This window comes from Spermophilus citellus (assembly GCF_964194105.1).
Source record: "Spermophilus citellus genome assembly, chromosome: 3".
In the NCBI taxonomy this organism is placed as follows: Eukaryota; Metazoa; Chordata; class Mammalia; order Rodentia; family Sciuridae; genus Spermophilus; species Spermophilus citellus.
In genome coordinates, this window is record NC_138184.1 from 148,762,276 (window position 1) to 148,789,563 (window position 27,288).

At 34.2% G+C, this 27,288-nt stretch overlaps 1 protein-coding gene across 3 annotated transcripts in view; it reads left to right on the top strand.

The window, feature by feature from the left end:
* Nucleotides 1–27,288, top strand: part of HYCC1 (hyccin PI4KA lipid kinase complex subunit 1) — a 78,331-nt gene that overhangs the window by 22,066 nt on the left and 28,977 nt on the right. For all 3 annotated transcript variants that reach the window (XM_081282917.1, XM_081282916.1, XM_081282918.1), the window contains 6 exons: nt 10,558–10,636; nt 18,176–18,277; nt 24,255–24,434; nt 25,341–25,421; nt 25,932–26,047; nt 26,432–26,527. In XM_081282917.1, coding sequence (XP_081139043.1) covers nt 10,586–10,636; nt 18,176–18,277; nt 24,255–24,434; nt 25,341–25,421; nt 25,932–26,047; nt 26,432–26,527 — 626 coding nt within the window. In that variant the 5' untranslated portion in view covers nt 10,558–10,585. The remainder of the gene's footprint in view (nt 1–10,557; nt 10,637–18,175; nt 18,278–24,254; nt 24,435–25,340; nt 25,422–25,931; nt 26,048–26,431; nt 26,528–27,288) is intronic.

Genomic DNA, 27,288 nt, shown 5'->3' on the forward strand with positions numbered 1-27,288 from the left:
GCCTAATAAACTATCCTGAAACTTAGTGGCTTCAAATAGCAACTATTTATTATCTCTTAAAAATATGAGGCTGACTAAATTTAGCTGGGCAGATATTCTGCTTGTTGGTAGCAGAAACTGCAATCATCTATCTGGAGGTTTGACTCGGCTGGGAGGTCTAAGATGTTTCAGTCCCATGGTCGGCATGTAGTGTGTTCTCAGCTGGCAGTTCAGCAGGCACCTCAGCTGTTTTCCTGCAAGCTTCTGTGGTGGTTTGGGCTTCATACAGTGTGCCCACTGGATTCCCAGAGGGACACATGCATGAAGGTGGAAGCTGCAGATTTCTTAAGGCCGGCCTCAAAGGTTTTCTGGCACTGTGTTCATTATGTTCTTGTGAGAAATTAGTTAATTAGTTAAGAGGATCCATCTAGATATCAACATGGTTATTGAAAAATACTTCTTTCTAAACTCCTATTAGAGCTCAAATCAGATATTCTTCTGAAGTTCTAGAAGATTTGAGAAGAACAGGAAGATGGAAATAAGAAGAGGGATTGTTATCTTTCCTTCTATTACTCTAGCTTTCCCAACAGAAAAACACTGGGCTGGTTGTCATAGTACACTGAAATCCCAATGTCATCTTATCCATGGGTTGTGCAAAAGATGATTTAGTCAAAGAATGTTTCCCTAAGTAAAAATTTATGTTCACTTCTTGATAGCCAGATACTTGTTTTTTTTTTTTTTTTTTTTTTAATTCAGAGGAGAAAAGACCTATGCAATGGGCTTTGGGAAAGACTCTCTACACCTCTCTTACTAGCCCTGTAAATTATATTTTTTATTGGTTGTTCACAACATTACAAAGCTCTTGACATATCATATTTCATACATTAGATTGAAGTGGGTTATGAACCCCCAATTTTACCCCAAATGCAGATTGCAGAATCACGTCGGTTACACATCCACAATTTTACATAATGCCCTATTAGTAATTGTTGTATTCTGCTACCTTTCCTATCCCCTACTATCCCCCCTCCCCTCCCCTCCCATCTTCTCTCTCTACCCCATCTACTGTAATTCATTTTTCTCCTTGTTTATTTTCCCATTCCCCTCACAACCTCTTATATGTAATTTTGTATAGCAATGAGGGTCTCCCTTCTTTTCCATGCAATTTCCCTTTTCTCTTCCTTTCCCTCCCATCTCATGTCTCTGTTTAATGTTAGTCTTTTCTTCCTACTCTTCCTCCCTGCTCTGTTCATAGTTGCTCTCATTATATCAAAGAAGACATTTGGTATTTGTTTTTTAGGGATTGGCTAGCTTCACTAAGCATAATCTGCTCTAGTGCCATCCATTTCCCTGCAAATTCTATGATTTTGTCATTTTTTATTGCTGCATAGTACTCCATTGTGTATAGATGCCACATTTTTTTTAACCATTCATCTATTGAAGGGCATCTGGGTTGGTTCCACAGTCTAGCTATTGTGAATTGTGCTGCTATGAACATCGATGTGGCAGTATCCCTGTAGCATGCTCTTTTAAGGTCTTCAGGGAATAGTCCAAGAAGGGCAATAGCTGGGTCAAATGGTGGTTCCATTCCCATCTTTCCCAGGAATCTCCAAACTGCTTTCCAAATTGGCCGCACCAATTTGCAGTCCCACCAGCAATGTACAAGTGTACCCTTTTCTCCACATCCTCGCCAGCACTTGTTGTTGTTTGACTTCATAGTGGCTGCCAATCTTACTGGAGTGAGATGGTATCTTAGGGTGGTTTTGATTTGCATTTCTCTGACTGCTAGAGATGGTGAGCATTTTTTCATGTACTTGTTGATTGATTGTATGTCCTCCTCTGAGAAGTGTCTGTTCGGGTCCTTGGCCCATTTGTTGATTGGGTTATTTGTTATCTTATTGCCTAATTTTTTGAGTTCTTTGTATACTCTGGATATTAGGGCTCTATCTGAAGTGTGAGGAGTAAAAATTTGTTCCCAGGATGTAGGCTCCCTATTTACCTCTTTTATTGTTTCTCTTGCTGAGAAAAAACTTTTAAGTTTAATTAAGTCCCATTTGTTGATTCTTGTTATTAACTCTTGTGCTATGGGTGTCCTATTAAGGAATTTGGAGCCCGACCCCACAATATGTAGATTGGAGCCAACTTTTTCTTCTATCAGGCGCAGAGTCTCTGATTTGATATCAAGCTCCTTGATCCATTTTGAGTTAACTTTTGTGCATGGCGAGAGGAGGGGATTCAGTTTCATTTTGTTGCATATGGATTTCCAGTTTTCCCAACACCATTTGTTGAAGATGCTATCCTTCCTCCATTGCATGCTTTTAGCCCCTTTATCAAATATAAGATAGTTGTAACTTTGTGGATTAGTCTCTGTGTCTTCTATTCTATACCATTGGTCCACCCGCCTGTTTTGGTACCAGTACCATGCTGTTTTTGTCACTATTGCTCTGTAATATAGTTTGAAATCTGGTATCGCTATACCGCCTGATTCACACTTCCTGCTTAGAATTATATTGCATCTCCCTGTGCCTTGAGCAGAAGCTTTATTTGTTCAAGGGCACAGGCCTGCCATGAGGCATTCAACAACCCCTCATTTCAAGAAATAGCACAGATTCCTTGTTCCTTCATGAGTTCCTGCTCCTTCATAGGACTCTTCAGTTGATCTGTCCATTTCTAAACAACAACAACAACAACAAATACCTAAGATGGTATCAATATTGTTCTGTAATATAATTTGGACATTTCTTTCTCTTCTGTTTTCCTGAACTTCACCTGAGAATTTTATTAATCTGACAGCACTTAATTTAAACACTTCAATGGCTTTATTGCATAGGACAGAAATTTTAAACTTAGTGATATGTCATAATCTGTGTATAGAAATTTGGTTATTCTAAATTTATAGAAGGTTGATTTTCATAATACACAAGGCAAATGGATACAATTTTTTGTTGTTGTAGTTTATAGTTAATACCACATAATAAAGAAGATAATGTAAAATAATAGTAGAAATTAGGAAATTTCTAGTTTTACAGTTCAGATTTTTGTTTTTGTATTTTTTCCTCAATTGGGTAATAGTAAAACAATTTAATGTTTTGTGTCTCTGGTGACAACACTGGAAGATGAAATCTGGTAGTCATTATTAGAGTTAAGATAAGAATATAGTACAAAAATTGAAGAATAATATATTTGATTAAAATGATTTTATTATATATTACATATAAAAATTAATTTTGTACAGATTAATTCTCCTTGTGAAGTACTGCATACAACCTCAGTAAACTTTCTAATACAATTTTAAATATTCTTCTCTTGAACATATTTGAGAAAAATAGGAAGTTTTGTTATACAGCAGGAAGATTCTTTTTAAATTTTACTCCTTTTACCTTAGAGAAGAATATATATATATATATATATATATATATATATATATATATATATATATATATTTTAAAGATGTGAGAATATGTTTTGAATATTACTTGATGTATCTATTTAGGTTTATACAACCTACAGAGTTACATAATCAAGGCTTTGCCATAATGTTAATAAGTTACATATTAGGTATAAAATATAGGGCTGGGTTAGTAACTGTAGAAAGACTCTTGCTGCCTGCTGGTAGAGAGAAACAGTTTTTAAATCATTGTTTCTATTTTGTAGTTACTTTATTTTTTGTCCTACCTAGTCTTTAGTGATGCCTGTAGTTATAACTGTTACTCATCTTGGAGCCCAGGGCAAATGGAAAGTTTTTTTTTTTTTTTTTTTTTTTTAAATACAGTGTGGTGAGGACAAAGAAAAGTATCAGTCAACAAACAGTGTTTTTTTTATCTTCTATTTCTTTAAAACTTACCTATCCACATAATCCTCTTTTTCACAAAATGAATAATTTTTAAATACCATTTTTAATATTTATATGCTTTATCTTGTTTTTAAGATATTTTCATTTTCATGAAGTTAAAAGAAACTTGTCACCTGAAAGAATTTAAAAAGTTTTACCCTATGCAGATTTGGGGGAGGGATATTCAGTTTATTAAAGTATAATTAACAAATAAAATCAGCACATATTTATGGTATGCAATGTAATATTTTAATATGAGTATACATTGTTCAATGATTAAATAAATCTAATTATCCATCTCCTAAGATACTTATTTTTTGTGGGGGGTGGGGTGGGAGAGCTTTTAAGGTTTAGTCTTTTGGACTGGGATTGTGGCCCAGTGGTAGAGCACTTGCCTAGCATGTGTGAGGCACTGGGTTTGATTCTCAGCACCACATACAAATAAATAAAAATAAAGGTCCATTGGCAACTAAAAAAATTATGTATACATATATATGTATGTGTGTATACACACACATACACACACACATATAAAGATTTCGTCTTTTGGCAAATTTTCACATACATTAGATTTCTAGAACTATTTATCCTGTCTAGCTTAAACTTGGTACCCCTTGGCTAACATATCTCCTCTACCCTCAACCCCTGGAAACCATTCTTCTCTTAGTTTCTACTGCTCAGAGTTGACCTTTTTAGACTCCATATATAAATGAGATCATGCAGTATTTATCTTTCAGAGCCTGGCTCCTTTCACTTAGCATAACATCCTCCAGGAGCTGGCTTCACTTGGTAATTTAAAATTATATGTTTTCATTTGAAATTTTTAAGTCTTATAATTTATGACACAGTAAATATCAATAGCTATTAACCTACATATGCAAAAAGTCTTTTGGGGATTTCAATAATTTTTATTTTATTTTATTTCAAATAACTAGAATTACAGAAAAGCTGCAAGGATAGTACAGAGAATATCTTTATACCCTATACCTCTTTTTGTCTCACAATGCTGTCATCTTACCTTACCAATGTACATTGTCCTTCTATTACATGGCTTTTAACTAAATTCTAGGCTTTATTAGTATCTCACCATTGTGTTCATCATTATCCTTTTTTTTGGGTCCAGAATCTAATCTAAGATACCATATTGCATTTAGTTTCATCATTAGTCTCTTTTGGTCTCATTTTAGTTTTTAGTTTCTCATTCTTTCTTGTTTTTCATGACCTCAGTTTTGAGGAGCTCTAGTCAGTTATTTTGTAGAATATTCTTCATAATGAGTTTCCTCTAGTGTCTGTCACATAGTTATATTGGGTTTATGGAGTTTTAGAAAGACTATCACAGAGCAAGGTGCCCTTCTCATCACATCAAATCATATATGATATTCACTTGGCATCATAGATGATGATAACTATGGTCAACCCAGTGTTCTCCACTATACTGTTATCATTTCACCCTTTCCATACTCTTTTCTTTAGAAGTGAATCACTGTTTCCAGCCTACCCTTAGAGGTGAGACAGGTACTAAGCTCCTTCTCCTGGAGGGGAAAGGGTCTACATTTGTTATTGGGACTTTTTTTGAAAGAAGGGTTTATCTCTTATTTATTTATTTAATAATTGATTTATATCAGTGTTTTATTCAGCCATTTCACTGTTCTGACGGATCTGATCAGCACAACCATAGGGGAGGAAAAGTTTATTTGAAGGCTCATGATTTCAGAGGTCTTAGTCCAGAGAAGGCCAGCTCCATTCCTCAGGGCTTGAGGTGAAGCTGAACATCATGGCAGAGTGTGTGGCAGAGGGAAGCTGGTCACATTATGGTGGTTAAGAATCCTAGAGGGGCTGGGGATGTGGCTCAAGCGGTAGCGCGCTCGCCTGGCATGCGTGCGGCCTGGGTTCGATCCTCAGCACCACATACAAACAAAGATGTTGTGTCCGCCGAAAAAACTAAAAAATAATATTAAAATTCTCTCTCTCTCTCTCTCTAAAAAAAAAAAAAAAGCCTAGAGAGACTCCAGCTCCAGAAACAAAATATATACCCCATAGCCACACTTCCTCCAGTCACACCCCATCTGCATCTAGTTACCACTCTGTTAATCCCATTAGTGATTAATTCACTGATTGGGTTAAAGTTTTATAATCCAATTATTTCTCCTCTGAAACTTCTTGCATTATTTCACACGTGAGCTTTTGGGAGATCCCTTATATCCAAACAATAACAATTAGTGGGGTCTTGTATATATTTATTTTATACTTTGGGTTATATATCAGGACTACACTTTTGTTTTATTTTGACCATTAGGTGTTTGTTAAGGTTACATTGACATTTAAGAGCATAAAGTGCCCATGACCATGTTTGAGAACAGCTCAATGATCGTAAAGTTAAGTAGCTCAGACAAGGAGGAAAACAATATTGCTGGAGTAATTAAAAATCATGGGGGTGAGGAAAAAAATCACCAAGAATTTAAGTAGGAGTGGTTTGACAGGGTGATAGTGAGCCCGGAGCTCAGCTCATCTGGAAATGGAGGGAGGGATGGAAGACTGCAGAGCATGGGTGTGGGTTGAAAACTACCCATTCCAAAGTAGTGTTGGTTAGATGGTTCAGTGGGAGAGAAGGAAAATGACCTGGAGTGATAACATGGAGGAAGGAAGATACCTGCTTTACCTTCAGGCCCAGTGATTTCTTCCAGGGCAGTGTGAGGAAAAGGAGTCACTTTGAGAAATTTGCATGCAGGGAAAGCAGTGTCTGCTGGTCAATTGCAGAGGGTACAGGGGAGGGATTTCTTCTTCAGAATTAGGATAGGTAGGATAGGAGATAGGATTAGGATAGGTAGAGGATGTGCAAAGAGTTATGAAGATTTGTGTATAGGAGATGAGGATAGCCTGGGAGTTTGTAGCTTTTTGTGGTGCTGATACCAACAAGGATGAAGGGAATAATGACTTTAGTCCCATTGGACCTAAGGCGGAGAGGAATGGTAAGACCAAAAGTTTCTGTTTGGAAGTCATTTCCCTAACTCCTTTTTGAGTTCTGCAAAAAGAGACAAAGAGATACAGGGAAGGACAGGTTTTTTTTTTTTTTTCCCCTGAGCTCATCAATACTAACCAAGTGAATATTCATGTGAGTTCAGATATACAAGGAGCTCTCCCATTTGATCCCAGATGGAAAATAAGATGCCTGGGGCTGACTATTGTTACTAAAGTATAATATTCATGTAGAAAAATGCACAGATCATAAGTGTTAGTCTTGGTAAATTTTCATCAAATGCACACACCTATGTAACCAGCTCCTAGATGATGAAACAGAATGTTTCCATAACCTCAAGAGCAACCACTCCCCCAACTTCTAACTTAATTAATTTTTCCTGTTTCTTGAAGTTTATATAATGGAATTATAGAGTATGTACTCTTTTATCTGCCTTCTTTTGCCCAACATCATGGCATGGTTGTAGTTTTAATTTATTTATTCATAGAGATATTTTGTTGTGTGAAATACTCTGTGTGCTATACCAAACTTTATCCATTCTACTTTTGATGTACATTTGTTCCCTGTTTGGGCTATTTAAAAAATTGCTGCTCTTATGAACATTCCTGAACATATGTATATGTCCATGTTTCTATTGGGTATAATTTTTATGGATGAAATTGTTGAATGCATAGAACGTGCATATGTTCAAGTTTAGAGGATATACATTGCTAAAGAGTCTTCCAATATATCATACCAGCTTATATTCACACTAGTTCTATGTGAATATTATGATTGCTCCCAACTTTACAATACTTGGTATTATCTTTCATTCAGCCATACTTTGGAGTGTGTATGTGTGTGTATATGTATGTGCGCTAGTGCGCGTGCAGTATATTTCATTCTACATTTCAGTTGACACTTTCCTGATGACTAACAAAGTTGAGCACCATTCCTGTGTCAAATTTCCACTTGGTTAAGGGATGATCTTGTTTTTCCTATTGGGTTGTCTGCCTTTAATTTATAAGAGTTCTTCATTTGTTCTGGATATAAGGCTTTTATCATCTATATATGAATTTTAAGTAATTCTTCCTATTCCGTGACTTTGCCTTTTCATTCCTTTAGCAGTACCTTTTGATGATTAGAGGTTTTTACTGTTCATTAACAGTAAAATTCAATTTTAAATTCAATTTATTCTCTCACCTCCATGATTAGTGCTTTTGTGCCTCTTGTTTAAGAAATCTTTCCCTACATTAAGGTTATGAAATTACTCTCCTAATGTTTTCTTTTGAAAACTTTGTGTTTTACCATTCATAATCAGATGATTCCACTGGAACTGTTTTTTGTATATGGTATGAGCCAGGGGATCATAGTTCTCTTTTCCCTCCTCATGTAATAGTCCAGTTGGCCTGGTCTTGTTTATTATAGAAGACAGTCTCTTCCTTGAAGAATTCAGTGTCACTTTTGCCATAAATCAGGTGACCATGTATGTGCAGGTCTGTTTCTGTTCTATTCCTTGTTAGTTTTTCTACCCTTATGACAATATCATTTTAGTATAGTTTTGGTAAGTTTCATAGTAAGCCTTGCTATCTAGAAGTGTAGCTCCATCACTGTTGTTCAAAGATGCCTTACTTGGCAACTTTGCATATTCCTACTGATTCTTTTAAAAATTACCCTTAATTTTTTTTAAAAAATTATTTTTTAGTTGTAGTTGGACACAATACCTTTATTTTATTTATTTATTTTTATGTGGTGTGGAGGATTGAACCCAAGGCCTCACAAATGCTAGGCGAGTGCTTTATTGCTGAGCCTCAGCCCCAGCCCTGAGCCATAACCCAGCCCTTGCCTTAATTTTAACTATAAAGTTATTTGGAACTTTTTTGGAAAATACATGCCGCATTCTTTGTAACTTGATATGGTGTACTATTTGTGATGACTTTTTAATCCTAATTAAACAATAGAGCATATAAAGGAAAAGTTTTGTGTATTTATGTTTACTTTGCTTCATAAATATGCATAAAGGAGTAAAACTAAGTAGATACAGGGTAAAAGAAAACAAATGTAATGATATAAATTAAGGTAATAGAAAAGTTGATCTAGGCTTGCTTTTTATGTGAACAAAGTTAGGGCAGAAACTTTGGCTCCCAATTTTGTTAGAATTAGAGCAAAGCTAATCAGCTATGAGATTCAAAATACTCATAATACAAAACAGCCCCAGTTATTTTAAGGGAGACTTTTCCTGTACTGAAAACTGAGGATGTGAATTTTGTCCTTTGTTGGCTTATAAGAGAGATAATGTGATCTAGCATGCTTTTGGTAACATTTAGGATAACATTCCAAAGCCAACTTTGTCCATACAGTTCTGACAAATCAATAATGTAATGAAATATGTGATTTTTCTGTTAGTGTGACTCTATTGAAGGAAAAATGAGCTATTTTTTATTCTAAAAAATGAGATACATAAAACTCAAGTCATCATGAATGAATTAATATATTCATCCGCAAGAATCTCTGTTTTTCATTAAGATAGCTCAGTATACTTTGATGAACAGCGTAGCAAAGATTATGTGAGTTTGTAATGTTCTTTAATAATAATACTGCTTGTAATAATACTCTATTGCCAGGCCCTGTAATAAGTGCTTTTATCTTCATTTTAAAATTTAATCCTCACAGTAATCCCTTGAAAATGGGTTCTATGGTTATTGCTTTTTCACTGATGAAAAGTGAGTCAAATATCTTGCCCAAAGTTTATCCTACAAATAAGCAATAGAACAATCAGGATTCAGTTTTTGGCAGTTCTGCCTCAGGTTCTGCTACATTGTAACATTGATGAAAGTGAAGAAAGCTACTCCAGTATTTGTGTAGAGTCAAGGGGTTAGGAAGTTTAGACAGAGCTAAAGTTTTCCCTTAGGAAACAGTTTCTAAGTATACTTGCATACAGATGGATGGTTGAAGGAAAATAGATTGTACTTTTAACAAAAAATTTGCTTGAAATAAAAATATTATTCAGAACATGGCAGCACATGCTTAAAACCCCAGTGTCTTAGGAGGCTGAGACAGGAGGATCATCAAATTGAAAGCCAGCCTTGACAACCATCTCTCAAAATAAAAAATATAAAGGGTTGGGGGATGTTGTGGCTCAGTGGTTAAGAACCCTTGGGTTCAATCCCTGGTAACCCCCACCCCCACCCCCAGAAAAAATTACACATTTCCTTTAGCTTGTTGTTGTTTTCCCTTCTTACTTATGTAAAGCCCAATCTTCTGAATAAGTACTGTTGAATAGGGTTAGTATTTTGTATATTGTCACTTTTTTTAAAAACGAATATTAAGGTATTCAGGAACTGAATGTCTTGTCTAGGTAGTTGCTGCTGTGAAGAGCTGAAAAATAAGCAAATTAAATTACTTTAATTCTTTCTATAGATTCAGTTTTGAGTGTATTCTTAATTTTTCACAGTTTTGAAATATTTTCCGCAATTTTAAGACAAATGATCTTTTTTGAAATTATTTAATGGAAACTAGAGAAAAAATTTCAATATGTTTTGCAGCTGGCATTCCTGAAAGCTGAATCAATTACACAGCCAATTTTATCATGTTATGGTATTTATACTTTTGTCAAAATACTTGCATTTTAAGTCTTGTTTAAGCACATTGGTTTTGAAATGAATGTGGTAATTTATGTTTGAATGATTTTAATTTCACAAATGGCCTTAACATTATAGGATTACCTCTATGTATAGTAATCTGAATAAAAAATATTCATATTTTAACATTTTTCTATGTTGATTTTCAGGTTGAAGGTTTGGAACAGATGTGGAAAGATGTTTACTTCAGAGAAAGGGGTTGTGGAGGAATGGTTGTCAGAGTTTAAGGTAATATTTACTGTTAATCTAAAAATTATATTTCAGAGAAGTTTTCAGTGACTTTTTAAATTGTATATGACTGAAAAGATAAATAGCTGTGGGACAAGCATGTTAATAATATCTTAATAGAGAACTATTTACACATGGTAATCTTTTTTCTAGAAAATTAATTCTGTTTTCTCCTGAGTGGTGGTTCAGAGTTTATCCATTTATTTGCTTGCGTATTTTCTCCCTTCACGGCAGCTCCACTAAGAATGGTTATGAATGTTGATGTGACTCTCCAGTGACCATCAATGATTCATTGTCAAAATGTTTCTCCCAGTCATGGGGGAGGGCAGTGGCACCGGGCATGATCAACAATGGAGAGAAGATGGGAAAGTACTTGCCCAGGTTTCTACCAATGGGTCTTTCTCAGTTGGCTAACCCAGTGATTATTTAAGAAGTATATAATCTTTATTAGTTGGTGAAGGACATAAATCTCATGTTTGCTTGTTTCATGAATTCTTTTTAATCACAACTAAAATTGTGTTCCCTAAACCAGCTAATTCCTTTTTTCTGTCCTTATACAACACCAAAATTGTGTGAGCTTCATGATCATAAACCACAGAAGCAAAAGGTTTGGGCTGAAATTGTCACTTTGATTTTGTTCAACCCATCACTTCCAAAACCTCAGGGAGAAACTTATAGTCTGACATTATCAGGTTTATTGACTTGTTGCAGTGAGGGAGATTGCACAAGAAAGGACATTTCCTCAAATAAAGGAAAAGATAAACAGTATAAAAGGAATGGTAGAATATAGGTGATATTTAAATAAAGCTGTCTGTATTTTGATAAATTCAAAACAAAGCAGAGCTGTTTGTAATGGGCACATTGGTGTGGACTTCAAAGTGGATCCAGGATCTTGCAGTCTGGAAAACTATAACAGTAACGTGGATTTGGACTGTTGTATTCAGAAACCCTTTATCTGAAGCTCTGCGCCTGCATTGGAAATCAAGGTTGATTCTCTGTGTCAAAGTGACTTATGTCCTCAGACAAGAGTGGGATGTTTCATTGTTACTGACATATGTTTAAATAACAAAGTTTTTGATAATCTCTTTTGGACAACAAGGATTTTCAGGGAGTAAGAATTCAGTAATCATTCAAAAAAGGAGGTTGTTATGACACTTTTCAATTGCAGTGTGACCTTGGGAGAAGCAATGTATCCTATTCATTTTGCAGCTGGCCTTATCTGTCTCTTATCTAATCCTGTTGAGTGTCTGGGTAGATTTTTACTTTCTCAGCTTTTATAGTCATGAATTGAGCATCCTTCTATATGGATCCCTTGTCATCGTGAAGTGTTACAGAATGTTATAAAAGTGTGCAGTATATAGTGCTTTATATAATTTTTAATAATTTGATTAAATTTTGTATGTGCTTTTTTTCTGCTAAGTTTGTCTTAGTAGTAAGCATTCAAGATGTTTTTAAGCTTTTTCTTTTCTACTTTAAAAGTGTTGAATATGATTTGATGTGTAGTATCATGATTTTTTTTCCCCTTTTTTTTTTTTTGGGGGGGGGGGAGGCAGGTCTGCCAGAGACTTCATTCTGAGTTTGTATCAGGGTGGAGAGAAGTGACTTGTTTGTGCCTGAGGGCCATACTGGAGGGCTCTATAGGTGCCGGGTGAGACTGCAGGTTTCAAACTGGAGTTTTAAAATGGAGTTGCTTAGGCTAAAACCTAAGGCCATCCTTACACTGGGTAGCAATATTTTCTTAAATTTTAAAATTAATTTAATGTAAAGTTAAGGAAAATTTTCCATTGGGAGGAAAGAGTGAAATCATAGGCCACCTGGAATAAAAAATAATATAATTTATTTTCTCCCTACCCTCCATATTAAATTTACCTAGTTTCCAATAAATTTGTTAGCACAAATGTTTAAATTATCTTCAAGTCTTTATGACAGCCAGTTTAAGGAAAGATATTTCCTATTCCTTGACTAATTTGATAGGCATTCCTGAAAATGATTTTGAGTGTTATTCTGAATTATGTTAATGTGTGTTGAATTCAGCTCTGTGTTTTGATAAAAGAACAAGATTGTCAGGCTAAACCAGCATACCAGAGGTAATAGAAGGTAGAAAATTGCTTGGGAACAAATCTGCAAAGTACTTTTAAAATTAGAGTAACTTGTCTTTTGAAATGGTTTGTGTTATTAAATTGCATATTTTAGTTAAAATACTTAAGAAGGAAGGTTTTGAGGGTACATACTTATTTTTAGAGAAATCTCAGTTTGGTTGTTTAATAATAACCATGGCATTAATAAGGCCAAAATCATTGTGATTTATTAAGTAGACCTAGAGTCAGATAACCTTTGATCTAATCCTAATTCTCCTACTAGGTGGTTTTATGACATTGGGAAAATCATATAACTTCTCCACATCTCAGTGTCTTCAGAAAATTTGAAGTAGTTGCTCTGTGAAGATGATTTTAGTTCTGTGCTCTTCCATGATGACAATTTGAACTCCTAACCTCAAAACCTGACTCAACAGACTCTGAAATGCAGAGACAGCAATTTGCTTTGTGCAAATATTTTGTTTAAAATCTTAAAAATGAAAGAAACATTTTTTTTTTCCTTTGGAAAAGCTATCCAATCTCTTATTAGTATTTTCATTATAAACAAGTGAAACTTGGATTTTTCATTTTAAGATTTCATGAATGGTTTAATTTCTATCTTTCCAAAGATTCATTTATACAATATTACCTTGCAAATTATATTGTTTTTCTCAGAATAGCTAACAGATTTCCAGACTCCATTTTTTTTCCTGATAGTCACTAAATCTCAGTATATTACTCAAAATCCAGTTTTAAGTGTGATATTGTTGATCAAGGTTGTTTTATTTAGTGGTTCTTTACCCATCTGTCCATCTTCATTAATTCTCTTCCACCCAACCCATATTATTTCCTTACATTTTTGAAAAACCATCTGCCAAATGATACTTCAGTCTGAAGCATCTGTCTTCTTCAAATTTTGCCAAGAATAATTTCAACATAATTTCCCATTATTACTTTTCATCTTCATTTGAAACATGAGAAACCTTACTAATTTAAATGTTTTTTGTAACAGTACTTATATTCATCTGTTTCTTTCAGATTTTAAGTTTTTCAAAGCATCCCTTGTAAACATAGCAGTTATATCCCACTGCTTTTACAGACATTCATAAAATGAAATAATGACAGAATTGTGAATAATATATAATAATTTTGCACTAAATTTTAAGATAGCCTTTCTCTCATTCAACTGTAGTAGCCCCAATTCAAAGTATTTCCCAGGCCTTGACTTTTCAGAAAAAAAAAAGTTGTTTTTTTTCTTCCTTTGGCTGTTTCACAGAAAAGATTGTACTCTTTGAAGCTAAATTGATACATACACTGAGGATTATAATTTGTGTTTTTAGTGACTGTTCCAATTTTAGCCTAGATAGTATAGATAATATTATAATTTTCTATTCAATAGCAATTTTAAAATATTTGTATTTTTAATTCATTTATTCTTAAACTTTATAGATATAATTATACTAGAAATATATGTAACTAGGTATGTATATTAGGCATTTATATAATGTTTTCATATAGACTATATTTATCTATATCTATTTTATACTTATAATTTAGGCTTGTAGGTTTCTATTCAGGGATTAGAAATCTGCTGTATATTTGACCATTACTCCCTTTTATATAAATTTCCCCAGTGTGAGGTTACTCTTAATCAAATTACAGAAATGAAATGTTACCTGGATATCTTTTGTTACTTGCTTTTGAAATATTGAAGAATGCCCTAATCTCTTCTTTATGTAAGCAGTACACTGAAAGTATTTTCTTCCTCTGGAAATGGTGGAAGGTTCCCAAATAGTTCACATTAACTTACCATTCTGGTAAACAAAATTCTCTCATTAGATTAAAACAAAACTATCCACTTTTGTATCCTAAGGTGAAATATAACTTCTTTTGAAAGAACCCTCTGAAGGGTAAACAGTGACAGCTTCTATTTCTTATTTTGTTTCTTTGTAATATGTTCCCTCAGCAAAGATTTGAGTATGGGGCTTTGTGCTGAGTGACATGAATGGGAAACACGATAAGAGTGTTCTTTCCCTCAAGGAGCACACAATAAAGTAGAAATGAATCAAGTATCCTAATTATGAGAATGTCGGTGGTTTAATTTTCTACCCCTGTTTATGCACACAAATACCTATATCACATACCACAATCCATGTTAAATCATGAAATGCAAGGTTATCAGATATGTAAGATAGTGTATATCTTGGAGTGACAGTTAGGAATATCTTGAGACATGGTATCCACTGAATTAGCATCGATTGAAGAAGAAAAAGTCATTTGGGGAAAAGAAGAACTTAAATTATCACTATTTGCAGATGACATGATTCTATACCTAGAAGACCCAAAAGGGTCTACAAAGAAACTACTAGAACTAATAAATGAATTCAGCAAAGTGGCAGGATATAAAATCAACACGCATAAATCAAAGGCATTTCTGTATATCAGCGACAAAACTTCTGAAACGGAAATGAGGAAAAACACTCCATTCACAATATCCTCAAAAACAATAAAATACTTGGGAATCAACCTAACAAAAGAGGTGAAAGATTTATACAATGAAAACTACAGAACCCTAAAGAGAGAAGTAGAAGAAGATCTTAGAAGATGGAAAAATATACCCTGTTCATGGATAGGCAGAACTAACATCATCAAAATGGCGATATTACCAAAAGTTCTGTATAGGTTTAATGCAATGCCAATCAAAATCCCAACGGCATTTCTTGTAGAAATAGATAAAGCAATCATGAAATTCATATGGAAAAATAAAAGACCCAGAATAGCAAAAGCAATTCTAAGCAGGAAGTGTGAATCAGGCGGTATAGCGATACCAGATTTCAAACTATATTACAGAGCAATAGTGACAAAAACAGCATGGTACTGGTACCAAAACAGGCGGGTGGACCAATGGTATAGAATAGAGGACACAGAGACTAATCCACAAAGTTACAACTATCTTATATTTGATAAAGGGGCTAAAAGCATGCAATGGAGGAAGGATAGCATCTTCAACAAATGGTGCTGGGAAAACTGGAAATCCATATGCAACAAAATGAAACTGAATCCCCTCCTCTCGCCATGCACAAAAGTTAACTCAAAATGGATCAAGGAGCTTGATATCAAATCAGAGACTCTGTGTCTGATAGAAGAAAAAGTTGGCTCCAATCTACATATTGTGGGGTCGGGCTCCAAATTCCTTAATAGGACACCTATAGCAAAAGAGTTAATAACAAGAATCAACAAATGGGACTTACTTAAACTAAAAAGTTTTTTCTCAGCAAGAGAAACAATAAGAGAGGTAAATAGGGAGCCTACATCCTGGGAACAAATTTTTACTCCTCACACTTCAGATAGAGCCCTAATATCCAGAGTATACAAAGAACTCAAAAAATTAGGCAATAAGATAATAAATAACCCAATCAACAAATGGGCCAAGGACCTGAACAGACACTTCTCAGAGGAGGACATACAATCAATCAACAAGTACATGAAAAAATGCTCACCATCTCTAGCAGTCAGAGAAATGCAAATCAAAACCACCCTAAGATACCATCTCACTCCAGTAAGATTGGCAGCCACTATGAAGTCAAACAACAACAAGTGCTGGCGAGGATGTGGAGAAAATGGTACACTTGTACATTGCTGGTGGGACTGCAAATTGGTGCGGCAAATTTGGAAAGCAGTTTGGAGATTCCTGGGAAAGATGGGAATGGAACCACCATTTGACCCTGCTATTGCCCTTCTCGGACTATTCCCTGAAGACCTTAAAAGAGCATGCTACAGGGATACTGCCACATCGATGTTCATAGCAGCACAATTCACAATAGCTAGACTGTGGAACCAACCCAGATGCCCTTCAATAGATGAATGGATAAAAAAAATGTGGCATCTATACACAATGGAGTACTATGCAGCAATAAAAAATGACAAAATCATAGAATTTGCAGGGAAATGGATGGCACTAGAGCAGATTATGCTTAGTGAAGCTAGCCAATCCCTAAAAAACAAATACCAAATGTCTTCTTTGATATAATGAGAGCAACTATAAACAGAGCAGGGAGGAAGAGCAGGAAGAAAAGATTAACATTAAACAGAGACATGAGATGGGAGGGAAAGGGAGAGAAAAGGGAAATTGCATGGAAATGAAGGGAGACCCTCATTGCTATATAAAATTACATATAAGAGGTTGTGAGGGGAATGGGAAAATAAACAAGGAGAGAAATGAATTACAGTAGATGGGGTAGAGAGAGAAGATGGGAGGGGAAGGGAGGGGGGATAGTAGGGATTAGGAAAGATAGCAGAATACAACAATTACTAATAGAGCATTATGTAAAATTGTGGATGTGTAACCGACGTGATTCTGCAATCTGCATTTGGGGTAAAATTGGGGGTTCATTACCCACTTCAATCTAATGTATGAAATATGATATGTCAAGAGCTTTGTAATGTTGTGAACAACCAATAAAAAAAAAAAAAGCCCCCTGATCCCTGGATGGGCAGAATCCCAACCTCTGGGACAGGAGTCTCATATGTTTCTTCTTTGCTAGCAAAGAAATAAAACTTATTTTTTCTTTTTCTCAAAAAAAAAAAGTCATTTGGTAGAGGAAAAATAACAATGCTACAGAAGGGGGTATGCTCTAGAAGCATATGTTTTTGTTATTGTTATAATGAGTTGTTTCCCCTCCCTTTCTTTCTCTCTTTCTTTCCTTTTCCTTATTGCTATTTTACCCAAAGTTTTATGACTTCTTACTGAATTTTTGTCTCTTTCCATTCCTCTCTGGTCTTGGTGTCCTGTGTGGGTGGGTAGGCCTGGCAAGCTGTGATTGGTTATCCACACATTTAATGACATTTTAGTTTGCTGGGGGTATGGATATGTTTTTCTCCAGTTCTGAAAAGTCTTAAATTTTCTGCCCAAATCCAGAAAATAGATCAGCTCAATAATCTCAACATGTAACTCAGTAGTTACTTGGATCAGGTGATCTGTGGCTTTTAGGTGGAAATTTTATCAAATCCGTATATAACATGAAGCAGGATCAACATAGTTAATGAAACTATAATTTATACAATGCTACAAAAATATATCTATAGCTTTAAACCCAGTTTGTTTTCTCATTTCTAACCCCAAACTGTAATTAAAGATGAAGGTTTGGTATTAATTTATGTTTCTGTTGATAAGAGAATAAAATACATTTTATTTTATTTGTTGAGATATAATCCACACCATATAAAATTCACTATTTTAAGGTGAATACAATAGTTTTTAGTACATCCACAATGTTGCAACCAACACCAGCATCTTAATTCAGGACATTCCCATCCCCCAAGAACTCAGTGCCTATTAGTGACTTCCAGTCACCGCCCCCACCAACTGCTCCAGTTTCTGGCAACAGCTAATCTATTTTTTTTTTTTTTTGCTTATTTTGGAATTTCATAAAAATAAAATGAATTTTTTTTTAAATTTGTTTAGACACTGCCAGAAACATCTTTACCAAATTATGCCACAAATTTGAAAGACAAGAGTTCTTTAGTTTCATCACTCTATAAAGTCATCCAGGAGCCACAAAGTGAGGTAAGTACTCTTATGGTTTATTATGCTAGTACCATTCTGTTGATCAATTGCTGATTTTTTACTGTGAAGTATCTCTGTACTTTTGAAAACTCTAGGTAGCTACATACATTTTATTCATTTAGAAAATATCTGTGCCCATCATAAGCTGTCTGCTCTGCTGTTCAATAGCGAATCACGAGATCAATAACACATGATCTTTATCCTAACAGGGAAAATGAGGAGGAGATAAGTAAATGTGTTTTCAAGGCAATGCTTAATTGGGTCTATGGGCACTATGGTTTGCTTGTTTGTCCCCTGCAAATCTAAATGCCGCTGTAACAAGTCTTAAGTGTTGGGACCTTGAAGGGGTGATTAGGCCATGAGGGCTCCATCCTTATGGGTGGGACTGGTGCTGTTATAGAGGGCCAATTGGGCACCCTCTTGCTCTTCTGCCTTCTGCTGTTGGATGATGCAGCAAGAAGCCCCTTAAGCTTGGATTTCCTAGCCCAGAGAACTATGAGGGAATTAATTTCTATTTATTATAAATTATCCAGCCTGTAATGTTCTGTTATAGCAGCAACACAAGATAGACTAAGAGTTTGGATAAGGACAGGTTTTCCAGGAGGCAAAGCAAATAACATTCCAAGAGAGGCCTGAGAATGTACAAGGTGTTGTAAGGACAAGTAGTTTGGATAGACTGGAGCCTTTTCCCTTTCTCCTCTTTTTCTTTTTGTCAGGAAGCCAGTTTATTTGAAGATGATAATCTATACTACAGATTCTGATGTTTATAAATCCTGCTACTCACAGGAGAAATAGAAAAGGATTGAAAATGGCATGAAAAATAAAAAGGCATGGCACTTGGTAAAAGGCAAATAGGCTAATGCAATAGTTGACAAGAAGAGGGTACAACTGGTAGAACTGAAGCTGAAAGGATAGCCATAGGGCTTAACCAGGATGAGCCTGGACTTCTATCTTAAGTAGTTTAGACTCCCCGCCCCCTCACTGGCGGGTAGATTGGAGAATGGGAAAAGTATAAGCAGGAAGACAGGGGGCTGTCTATAACAAACAATGGCCTAGCAGGGAGCTATTAAGAACCTGAACCTGGATAGGGCTGGGTGGTGGTGGAGAGAAGTGGGGTACAGGAGAGAGATCTGCACAATTTCTTTTGTTCTTAAGTTTGGCAAATGAGGTAATAGTCTCTAATACCACTAATCTCATCATTCAATGGTAAAGAGACATAGGCTTGAGTCTAGTCTTAAGTGGATCCATATATCCTTAGAGTGAAACTACCCAACCCAGCATTTTTGTTATTTGAATAGTTAATCTCTTTTGGTGGTAGTGTAGAATAGCCCAGCTTCTATTTATTGTACTATAAAATACATTCATTATACATTTTAAATGCTACAGGGATTATATTGACAAGCCAACAAACTTTAACTGGAATAACAATTAACAATTACATTCGATTTATTTCCTCCTCTTCTCCAAAGCAGAGCTTCTTAATTTGTATAGAATGTATGGATAGCCTGCTTCTTCTTATTTATTTATTTATTTATTTGGTTTGTTAAGATGGGGTACCATTATGTTGCCCAGGCTGATCATGAATTCCTGGACTCAAGTGATCCTCCTGGGGCTGGGGTTATAGCTCAGTGGTGAAGTGCTTGTCTTGCACTTATAAGGCATTGGGTTCTATCCTCAGCATGACATAGAAAGAAATAAAGGTATTCTGTTCATCTACAACTAAAAAAAAATAATAATAATAAAAAGTGATACTCCTGCCTCAGCCTCCCAAGAAGCTGGGATTATGAGTGCATGCTGCTGTACCCAGCTAGCCTGTTTTCTTGAAAGGTTTGCCTTAAAAGCAAAACCATTTTTTGGAACTGTTTTTGTTTCCCATGTTTGTTTCAGAATTATTTGACCTAATAAAGTAAGTATAGCTATGTTTTTTTTTTTTTTTGAACAAATTAAACTTGCTTGTCAGGTACTATTTATTATTTTGGAAGGCTTAAAAATTATTCCTCTTTTGACATGTGTTTTAACCAGGCTACTTTGGAAAGAGTTCATAGGATAAATTTCTGATTGGGTATGTTAATTAGAGCATTTCTTTTATTAAGATAAATTTAGTGACTACAGCTCTAGTGATTGAGAGCAATATTTCTTAAATTATTGTAGTCTTTCACTACAATATTTTTTAAAAATTGCTTCCAATTTGTCACAGACTAGTATTGTGCATAATATGAGGCACAACTCACATCAGATGTGAGGCATCACACATATTTGGTTATCCCTAACTGACCTAAACTCTGGTAAGTCTGGTGATTACCACTTGGTTACTACAACAGTATAAAATTGCTTTAAGAGTGTTTAAATGTTTCCTCTCAATTTCTGTGTTTTTGTTGTTGGGGACTGGTGACAGTTTGTGGATGGTCTAAGGGCCACACTTGGAGAAGCACTGGTTTCAGAAGTTTTATAAATGTTTTGTCTTATGTTTTCATTCTGATTAATGTGGTGAGGCAGTGTGTACTGTGTATTCTTAAAAGACAACTCAGCTTTTCAATGTAAGCCTTTCCAGTCTTCTAAAATGTAATAATGTGCTCTACTTTAACTTTGTTGCCTCCCTTTTGTTCTTTAGAATACTTTGTGTCTGAATTTGGAAATATTCCTGAAGAGTTCATATGACTGTCTCTTGGCATTTTTGAAATTTGGAACATTGATTTTGGTGTTAGTTGAAGTTTTGGAAATTTGGTATTTGTATTTTACTAATAGTATTTTTCTATTATTCAGTTTTATTCATTTAATCAATATTTATTGAATACATGTCAGGAACCAGGTAGGAATATAGCAGATAATAAAATATACTATATTCTTCATCTTATATATAGAACTTGTGTTCTAGTAGGTGGAATAGACATTAAACAAACACCTAAATGTATATTATAATAAATGCTATGACAAAGCGGAGAAGCTAAATAAAATGGAGTAGGGGACATATATATCAGGACTGAGGAGGTGATGGTAAAGTCAACATTTGAATCAGAGAAAAAAAGGAAGGGCAAGAGATTTCCAGGAGGGGAACAGTGGGCATGGGGCCCTAAGGTATGTGTGTTGTATTCAAGAAAAGTACAAAGAGACAGTTTGTATAGGCATACCTGCAGTTTGTTTGGATGGTGCTTTTTCATTAACTGTAATTTTAAGATAAATATGAAATTATAAGATAACAAAGCTTAAGTCTTGTATGAAATCAACTGGTTTTTTTTCTTTTCTTTCTTTCTTTCTTTCTTTCTTTCTTTCTTTCTTTTTTTTTTTTTTTTTTTAAAGAGCGACATAGAGTCTCCTATGTTCTAGGAGTAGGAAACCCAGCGTGAAGGAGGTCAGGTCCCATTGACTGCTGGTACCAGAACAGTGCCTTCACAACTTCTCTGTATCTTTTTCCTACTCATATTCATCAGTAATTATTCAATTAAAATTTTCTTCAAACTTTATTCTTTGTTTGCTTAGTTAAGAGCCTTTTCCTAGGTTAGTGATTAGGGGACATTTTTGTGTCGTATTTCTACCTTTAGAAATTTCTCTTAGGATACAGACTTCTAATTGATGAATGGATTGTTGTAGAAGTTCATTTGAGCTTAGTTTAGAACTTAGGAAGTATGTTAAAATGGAGAGAATAATAGTGATTGGGTTCTTGTTAGACTCATAAAAGCCCACCTAACTCATGAAAATATACTTGAGGTGCGGTTCTTTCTTACTAGTACTTAAAACCCCAATTGCCATATATGGCAATTTTCCATGAGAAAATACATTAAAGAATTCAACCCAGACACTAAGAGCACAGCATGTTCTAATGCTCCATGGCTTGCCTCAAATATATTCAAGTTAGGTGTGTCAAACACTGCCTGTATTTCCCACATTGTATTTTATTTTATTCTTTTATGACATATTAAAGGTGTGGTTGTAAAGGAGTCAAAAGACCTAACTCCTTTCTGGCCCTTGTAAGCTGTGTGATATTGTTCATGGTGGATAGCCTCTTTGTATCAATTTCATTATGTGGAAAGTGTAAATAGTGCTATTCTACCTGTAGTGACGTGGAAATTGACCAGATTCATATGTGGGAAGTTGTTTGCAAGCTATAAAATATTGAACATATGTTGATATTTATCTGTAATGGTTTCAAATAGGTAATTTCTTTTAATCTTTTTGCAACATAAATTCTACCTCCCTTTGAATCCACCTTTATTTTGTTCTGCTTTCATTAAGCAAAAACCCATTTAATTTGGGATTTGGAAACTGTTTATAAAGTCTTTGAGTATGTTTTGATTAAAATTGATTTTATGTTCAAGTAGATTGTCTTGAATAAATTTTCCAATTTGCAAACACTTATTAGACTTATCAAGTTTTATGAAATGATTTAATCAAAGTTTGCCCAGGGATTTAGAAATTAGGGATATTATAAGATTATTTTGGCTGGTCTACAAAGAAAATTTTTAAAAACTCTTCCAAAAGCTAGACCTTTCTCTCTAAAAGTCTTTTTTCCTGGCACCTCTAATCCCATTCTTCCAATTTCCTACCCTGAAACCTTTTCTTGCCATCTATGGATGGAGTACTTTGCCTCCTGCCTTTAAATTTCCTATTGTCTTCCATGGATAGAATGGATATCAGTTGTCTTCCAAAGACCATTAGAGATTGGAAAAACTATTCTTTATGGAAGAATAATTGTTAGAAGTTAGATAATTTTTTAGGATAGACTTTATTGATATAGTCAGTGTTTATTAAACTTGTACAAATAATATTTGACTTTATATTATTTATATACTTGACTTATATGAAATAAAAATGTCTACTGTAAGTTGGTTTCTGCTCACTAAAATTATTGGTAATGGAAAATTTGTTTAGTAAATTGATTCAAATCTGTTCACTGTCAGTGAAATATAATTTATTGAAAAATACAATAAACTGATAGTTTCCTTGAAAAATGAGTACCTTTGTTAATCTCTTTGCATATTTGATTATGATTTGTGTGTGATCATTGTTTAGGCTTTAAGACAACACTTACCTAAGTGGTTCTCTTTTTTTTTTTTTTTTTTAAAGAGAGAGAGAGGGGGACAGAGAGAGAGAGAGAGAGAGAGAGAGAGAGAGAGAATTTTAACATTTATTTATTTTTTCTTAGTTCTCGGCGGACACTACATCTTTGTATGTGGTGCTGAGGATCGAACCCGGGCCACATGCATGCCAGGGGAGCGCGCTACCGCTTGAGCCACATCCCCAGCCCCATAAGTGGTTCTCTTATCTTGCCTTTTGGCTGTTTTTTTAAGAAGAGTATGATAAAGATGCAGTCAATTCTACTAACTTGATAAAATTGGTAGCATGAGGGAAAGGAAAATGTTGTAAGTGACTATGAACTATGTCTAAAACAAAATTACAGCAATGTTTAGATTATCCAGGGACAATTAACCATGGCTGCAATAAGAATCTAGATTTAGGCACTCTGTAACTATTTAGCCTCTCTACTTCAGTCATTGCTGTCACATGCTGCCTAATTATAAGCTCAGGGGTGATGTGTGACAGTAACTGCCCAGGATTTCCATTTCAATTTCTTCTACCCTATAACTATATATATATATATATATATATATACACACACACACACACACACACACACACACACACACAAGTAATTTATTAAGAAGAAAGGCGTTAAGGAAGAAACTTCCTATAACTTAGCTATTATAAGACATTCAAAGACATGTTTTAAATAACAATATTACCTCAGAGTTACAGAATATGTCAAAGATAACATGTGTCCATAATACTTGCATTGCATTTTTGTCCTTCTACCAGAATTCAAAAGGTTTATTAATAGCTTAGCAGTGAATACTTTGCTTAAAAAGTTAAAACATTTGTATATTTCTGTAGTTATCGATCTGAGAAAACTTTTTATATTTTATATGATAGTGTCATTCAAACAGAGTTCAGTTCTTGAACTAACATTTCTTCTTTCTTTCAGTTGCTAGAACCTGTCTGCCACCAGCTCTTTGAATTCTATCGAAGTGGAGAGGAACAGTTGCTTCGATTTACACTGCAGTTTCTCCCAGAACTGATTTGGTGCTACCTTGCAGTCTCAGCCAGCAGAAATGTGCATAGCAGTGGATGTATTGAAGCTCTTCTTCTAGGGGTTTACAATTTGGTTTGTATTTAATGTATTAACAAATGCTTTTTTGGCAAAATCAGATACATAATTTTGCAACTACTTTTTGTTTTAATAAAGCTAGTACTATTTTTATGTATTCTCCCCAAAATAACTTTTTATGGAAATTGGGAACTCTACAGTCAACACATATAATTATTTAAATATACCTTTATGAATTGTTTGAAAGCTGAAAAGCATATGATTTCAAAATTTTTATAGTGGTATCTGCAAAATATTAATATTATATAAAATTTTAAATAAAAACAATTTAAACTTTTATAGGCTGCTTCTCAAAAAATTTAGAAAAGATTTAGTCTAATATTCACCAGTCATAGTTCTATAAAATCTGTGCTATCTCCAGAGTTTACATCTTTGTTTTATATGTATTTTGCATTATTAGTAATTTGTGTGTTAATTATGATGATAAACTTAATGGCTTGTACATTTTGTATGGAAAGGAATTTTAAGATTCTTTTCTTGACATATTTTATGTTTAAGTCATTAATTAATTTAGAAACTGTAGCTTGTTGCATGAAAAAGATCAATGATTATTAAGATAGTATATCTATATCTCAGTTATCCTAGAAAGTATGTATTACCTTTATTTTAGAATTTTTTTTCCAGGGCTGGGAATTAAACCCAAGGCTTTATACATGAGAGGCAAACATTCACTGAGCTATACCCCAGCCCTATTTTTTACTTTAAATGTAGAAGAATGTACTTTTAAATGACTGTTATTTATGAATAATTGATAATGGATTGTCATTGTCTAAGAGTTTGAAGAATTTAAAATTTTCTACTCAGTTTTTTAAAAAATAGTTTAGCCTAACAATATAAATTTAGTTTTAAGATTCGTGTGTATAAAAGCAAATATTTTAAGGCATTTTTCTTTCACTTTTGTAGGAAATAGTTGACAAACAGGGACATAGCAAAGTATTGAGTTTTACGATTCCATCTTTATCCAAACCATCTGTATATCATGAAGTAAGTGACATTTTATCAAAGTAAGCTTATTGGGTCCTAAGCTTTGATATGGTCAGAAACTAGATTATAATTTCATATGCAAAAATATTGATAAATTTTAATGTCTAAAAAATTATAAAGCACCAAAGTGTTACTATTTCCAAGATGAAATGGAAAATCAAAATCATTAAGCATTGATCTAAAATCAGATACTCAGAGATCTATTGAAAATATTATTTTTGAAATACTTGCTATTTTTTATAGGTAAGACTAGTCTAAAATTTTTTGTACATGGTAATTGTATATTTTCATGGTAGAATATTTGGAATTTATGCTATTTTTTTACTTGTCATTTGTGATTTGGTTTTTAATTTTTATTAAATCTTTGAGCAGAAAATTTGATAGGCAGTTTGAATGAATATTGTTAAGATTTATGTTTCTAGGAGCCATTCTTGGTATGGTATATATTCTAAACATCACATTTTTAACAGAATAGCTGTTTTCTCCTTTGTTCAAATGTCTTTTCTTTAGCCTTCCAGTATTGGGTCCATGGCTCTGACCGAGAGTGCGCTCTCCCAACATGGTTTATCAAAAGTCGTGTACAGTGGACCTCATCCTCAAAGGGAGATGCTGACAGCACAGAATAGGTATGCTGTGGAGCCAAAACTTCTTATCCTACCACAATAATTTTTCAAAAAATGATTTCAGTAAATTTTTGAATACTGTTTAATGAAGTTATATGTAGTAACTTATTTGAATATTGAGTCATTTTGTAGAATAGAAAAACATCTAGATTTGTCATTGCACCCTGCTTCAAATGTCATCTGGAACATTGAGTTTTTAAAATGTTGTGTATGGCTGTTATCCCTTGGAAAGTCCTTTTTCCTTTTAGCTCTTATTGTTACTGATATGCTTATGTTGTATAAATCTGTTCTCTAACATAATAGCTCACCTAAGGTGCCCTCTTCCCTGTTATGGTTGACTTTTTAGAATTCTAAAGATGTGTTAGCATTCCTTTGTCTCCTCCTTAGGTTTGAAGTGTTGACATTCCTTTTGCTGTGTTACAACGCTGCCTTAACCTATATGCCCAGTGTTTCTCTTCAATCACTGTGTCAAATTTGTTCAAGGTAAATTGAAATTTAAATGTTTTAATATTGGAATATCTTAATCTAGGATTATTAGTTTGTTACATACCTCAGTTATTTTTGTTTTTATGTAACTGTTTGTTTAAATTTTTAAGTAAGGTCCTATGGAGCTCAGTCTACGGAATACATAGAAAGCTCCCTCTAAGTGATAGCCACAAAAAGCATAATGGAGACTGTCAAGCTAGATCACATTTAAATGAAATATTTAATCAAAAAGGGATTATGCTGCATGTCTGAAAGGGTAGAATGCCTGAGACCTTACCATTTTTGGAATGTGGTTGGGCTTTTTGTTGTGTTGTTTGCTATTATTTATTTATGTTTACCATCCTTTAATTTGGTACCAAGAAATAAGTAGGAGATACATGTTTTTAAGTTTTTTTCTTTCAAAGAAAAATTGAGTGAAAATGTGGGTTAAATAAATATTTTTGGGTATATTATGCAAACATTAAAAACTCCTTCCCTTATCAACAAGTATTTAATAGTATTCAAATATTTAATAGCATATATAATATGATGGCAACCATATGTACTATAAGGTATATTATTATTTTTGTATCTGTGGAATATGACAAGGATATTAACAATGGTTGTCTCTCATTTGTGGAATTATGATTTATTTGAAGGTTTGGAAAGTCTTTTTTCCTTTTTCTTTTTATTGTTACTGATAAGCTTATATAACATAATAGCTCACTTATAGCTGCCCTCTATTATCTCCTCTGTAATTTTTCCATGATTCTCTACTT